We start from the raw sequence: 4,394 nt of genomic DNA, 5'->3' as shown, positions 1-4,394 counted from the left end.
CGATTGGACGGTTCCTTCCCCTCCACTCCGCTCGTGGGCTCGGCTCCGCTCCAACATGTGTCCCATTTATGTTATATAAGTCATACATAACAAATCTTCACATTGGTGAATATCTAGCCCTTTAAGAGAAATACATCATGGAGTTTCTTATGCACTAATATGGGTTGGGCCACAGTGTCGTCCGACAATTACAAACATTCAACCAGTTCAAGCGATACAAAAACTTGTTGATAGTATCTGGCTTGGTCAACATATCTATTTTATTTTCATCGTATGATCCAACAGAGTGAATTTCAACTACAATTGTACTCCCCAACAGTTTATAGATATTATCTGCAGTTAACTTTCATTTCATCACATTTAGTGCACCTTTAACAATTCTGATGGTTTCTCTTTCCCCATCTGTCATAGGAATAAAACTATTTCTATGTAAAGTGCCTAAGGAAATTAAATTATTCTTCAAATTTGGAATATGTCTGACCTCAAATAATGTTCTAATAGTGTCATCATACATCTTAATTATGACTTCCCCAATACAAACAATATTGCAATATCTATCATCACCTAAATAGACTGAGTCAAAATTAGTTAACATGTATGAAGTAAATCACTCTATGTTAAGTGTTATGTGATAAGAGCATCCTGAATAAAAAATTAATGCATTCATGAACAGAGTTGATGAAACTGAAAGCATATCACCATCATTGCAATCTAAATTGTCACTATGTATCACATTTACAGACTTTGATGATGCATCACTTTTCTCCCCAGTCTGCTTCTTAAGCATTGGACAATCTCTCTTCATATGACACGACTCCTTGCATTTGTAGCAATGAATCATCTTTTTGCCTCTGAAATTTCACCTTCTAGAGCTCTCCATCTCCTCTTTCCTTTCTCGATCCTGATTACCCTTAACATATAAACTCTCTCCATCAGTGTTTTCCCCTACATTCTACTTTCGCTGGTTGTGAGCCAACAAAATTGCAGTAATCTCATAAACTGATGATTTTTTTCCCATATGTCAGAGTAGTCTCCAGGTGTTCATAAGAAGAAGTCAGTGAATACAACAGAATCATTGCTCGGTCTTCATCCTCAATACTCACATCAAGCCTTGATAAATCCGTGATTATTTGATTGAAGTCATTCACATGCTGCGCCAGATCAAAACCTTTTTTCATCTTCAGCCCATACAGCTTTTACTTCAGATACATTTTATTCGTCAGAGATTTGGACATAAAATGAGTTTCCAATTTCTTCCATACCTCCCTTGGAGATTTTAGATTCATCACGTGATACATAACCTCATCCGCCATGCATAGACGTATGGTTTCTATTGCTCGTTGTTGTAATTCTTCACAATCTTCTTCATCCATGACATCTGGTTTTGTTGCCCGCAAAGCTTTCAAGGTTCTCTGTTGAGCCAACAAATCTTTCATCATTGTTTGCCACAATCCGAAGTTACAAGTTCCATCGAACTTCACCACCTCTAATTTTATACCAGAAATTGTCATTTGAAATTGATTCTGCAACGAACTCCTCTGCAAATTTCTCTGATGAATTTGTCATTTGAAATTGATTCTGCAACGAACTCCTCTACAAATTTCTCTGATGAAATTCCAAATTTTTTGAGCCAGAAATTGTACTCACTTTGATACTCCCACAAATCTTTTAAATAATCCCTTAATTAAGATTTCCTTAATTAAGTTTCATAGAAAAAAAAACTTTCCCATAATTAAATTTTTCTTAATTAAACTTTTCCCGAAATCATTTTCTTTAAACTTCCAAGAAAAGCTCCGCCTCTGCTTTCCAGAAAAGCTCTTTTTTTCTTACATAAATGTTTCGCTTTCCTTCTAAAAAAAGCTCTGTTTTTCGCTTTTGAGAAAAACTTCGCCTTCCAGAAAAGCTCTGCTTTTCTTCAATAAAGAAATATTTCCTTTCCCGATTAAAGCAGCAGATTCCCTTTCCTTGCCTTTCTTGAGTCCTGAAATATCTCCGCACTAAATTTCTTTTTCCGCGGACTTTTTTTCCGCCTGAATTTCCTTCTCCCATGTCCGCCCTTCCAATTTTGCTCTTCCGCCACTTGAACACCTCTGTCTTTCGCACCTGTTCGTGATAACTGTCGAGTTCGCCGAGCGAACCTGCCGAGCAAATCGTCTCCCAGGCCGAACGATCTGCCTGTTACACGAACCTCTTCTGCTGTCGCAGAACCCTTGGTAAGGACCGTGTCCTCAAATGTCTCCTGGTCGCACCAACTTCACTGGTCACTGGTCGTAGAACAAAGGCCTCGTCAAACACCCAATTTGCAAGTCCCTTGATGTCGAACCGTCCGAAGCCTTCTTCGTCTTTGAACTTCCTCTGGCAGAAATCCGAACTGCCACGAACCTGCCAAAATCCTTTGTCGAATTCGCTCTAATTCGTTGAAACCCGAGCCGCCAAATCTTCTTCTTCTTGTGATGAAATTTTCTGCCCTAAAATCTCGCTTTGATATCACTTGTTGAGAAATTAAGACGATGAAAAATAAGAATGGACACAAATCTAAAAGAAACAAAGATTTAACGAGGTTCGACAAAAATGCATATGTTCTCGGGAGCAGAGCAGCGTCTTCCTTTTCAATTTTCAGAAAATAATACAGAATACAAGATTCAGAATCTCACATAGGGTTACAAACATGACATATATATAACCATATAATACAATATGTAATTACTTAAATTACCCCTATACCAAACCGCGGGGTGTTGCCCCCGCACCTCCAACCCACATAATGAAACCGCCCCGATTGGACAGATCCTTCCGCTTCACTCCGCTCGTGGGGCTCCACTCTGCCTCACCATCTGTCCCATTTACGGTATATGAGTCATACCTAATATGGGCATATATATGTAAAAATTGAAGATCACATGTTAAATGTATAAATACGTAAGAATTGTGTGGTATGCAGTAAATCTTCTTTTATCTAATTAGCTAAGAATTAGAGAAGTTGAAGCTTGTAAAGTTGGATGGTGGAACTTAAAAAAATAAAAAATAAAAAAATAAAAAAATAAAGGGGGTCATAACTCTTTCTCAATGGTTTAGGTAGGAGCGGCGCAAAGGAGGAGGCAGACGAGAGTTTTGAAGTTCTTTGTTCGTCGCGCTTTTGTCGCCACCTTCTCAGCTATTTCAGAACTTCGGCGGCTCCGACGTAATCGAGCAGCATAGTATGTCTACCAATATATTTGAATTACTGTGCATGCGATTGAAGTGTTATGAAAGATTGGTCGACATACTACTTGAAGTATTATGAAAGATTAAAGTGTTATGAAAATAGATTTGTTGATAGAACATAATATTCAACTTTTTGAAATAGATCTGGTCAATAAATTGTGTCTCATGTTCCCATTATAAGTAAAACCAGCTATCATTTTATTTCATGATTAAATAATTGACAATTTAATAAAAAAAGAAAAATATTGTAAAGATTCATCCTAAACTTTCATATTTGAGAAAATGGATGGTTGTAAATAATAATATTTTGAGTGTTTAGCATGAATGACACACAATTTCTGTGTATTTACATATCTAACAAAAAAACATCAATTTTGGAATTCATTCTCATATTTCCCTTCCCATTTTTTTAGGGATATTTACTTAGATATCACACAATTCTTATTTATTTATACGTCAATCCTCAACATTAATATTTACATAAATAATATTTTGATATTTTAAATTTATGAATAAAAAAACATAAATTTGAACTTTTTAAATATTAAGTATTTTATTGTTATGTGATTAATTACTAACCCAACCCTTCAAACATTGCTATTTACAAAACCAAAGTGATTAGAACCCTCTCACCGAAGCGATATTGAGAGTTCTGGACTCCAATTCTCCGAACCCTCTCACCGGAGATTCGATTCCGATCCGTCCTCGTCTGGACTTCGAAGATCCCGTCAGATGGCCGATCTCGCCATTGCTGCGCTCGGGAGTTAAGCGATGCAGCGGGAATCGTCGTGGGAAGGCGGTCGATGCGTTCATGAACTCGAGCCCCCGGGGCCGCTGTTGTTCCTTCCACTATTCTTCATTCAAGGCGGCGGTATGGATCTTTCTAGGTTTGGGGAGAAAATCATCAGCTCCGTCCGTTCCGCTCGATCGCTCGGCCTCCTTCCTTCCACGTCCGATCGACCCGAGGTTCCATTTTCAATATCTTTTTCTTTATTTTTTTTTTTTCGTTATAATTGGGTGTATGAGCGGCGGAGGATCATAATCTCGGCTCTGCTGGAGCTGTGGGTCGAATTTAGTGTATGGCTGAGATTGGTTTCTAGTGCTTATGCACTACAGCTCTTCATGGGTTGGTGCCGGAGAATCATGATAGATAATATATATATATATATATATATATAAACCTGAAAATT

At 37.7% G+C, this 4,394-nt stretch overlaps 1 protein-coding gene across 1 annotated transcript in view; it reads left to right on the top strand.

The window, feature by feature from the left end:
• The first annotated feature begins 3,820 nt into the window (after nt 1–3,820).
• LOC110030447 (syndetin) overlaps nt 3,821–4,394 on the top strand; it is a 97,323-nt gene continuing 96,749 nt past the window's right edge. Inside the window, exon 1 of the mRNA XM_020733161.1 lies at nt 3,821–4,170. Coding sequence (XP_020588820.1) covers nt 3,976–4,170 — 195 coding nt within the window. The 5' untranslated portion in view covers nt 3,821–3,975. The remainder of the gene's footprint in view (nt 4,171–4,394) is intronic.

This window comes from Phalaenopsis equestris, unplaced genomic scaffold, assembly GCF_001263595.1.
Source record: "Phalaenopsis equestris unplaced genomic scaffold, ASM126359v1 Scaffold000719, whole genome shotgun sequence".
In the NCBI taxonomy this organism is placed as follows: domain Eukaryota; kingdom Viridiplantae; phylum Streptophyta; class Magnoliopsida; order Asparagales; family Orchidaceae; genus Phalaenopsis; species Phalaenopsis equestris.
The sequence above is the reverse complement of the archived record's forward strand: the minus strand, read 5'-3'. Positions and strand labels throughout refer to the sequence as shown.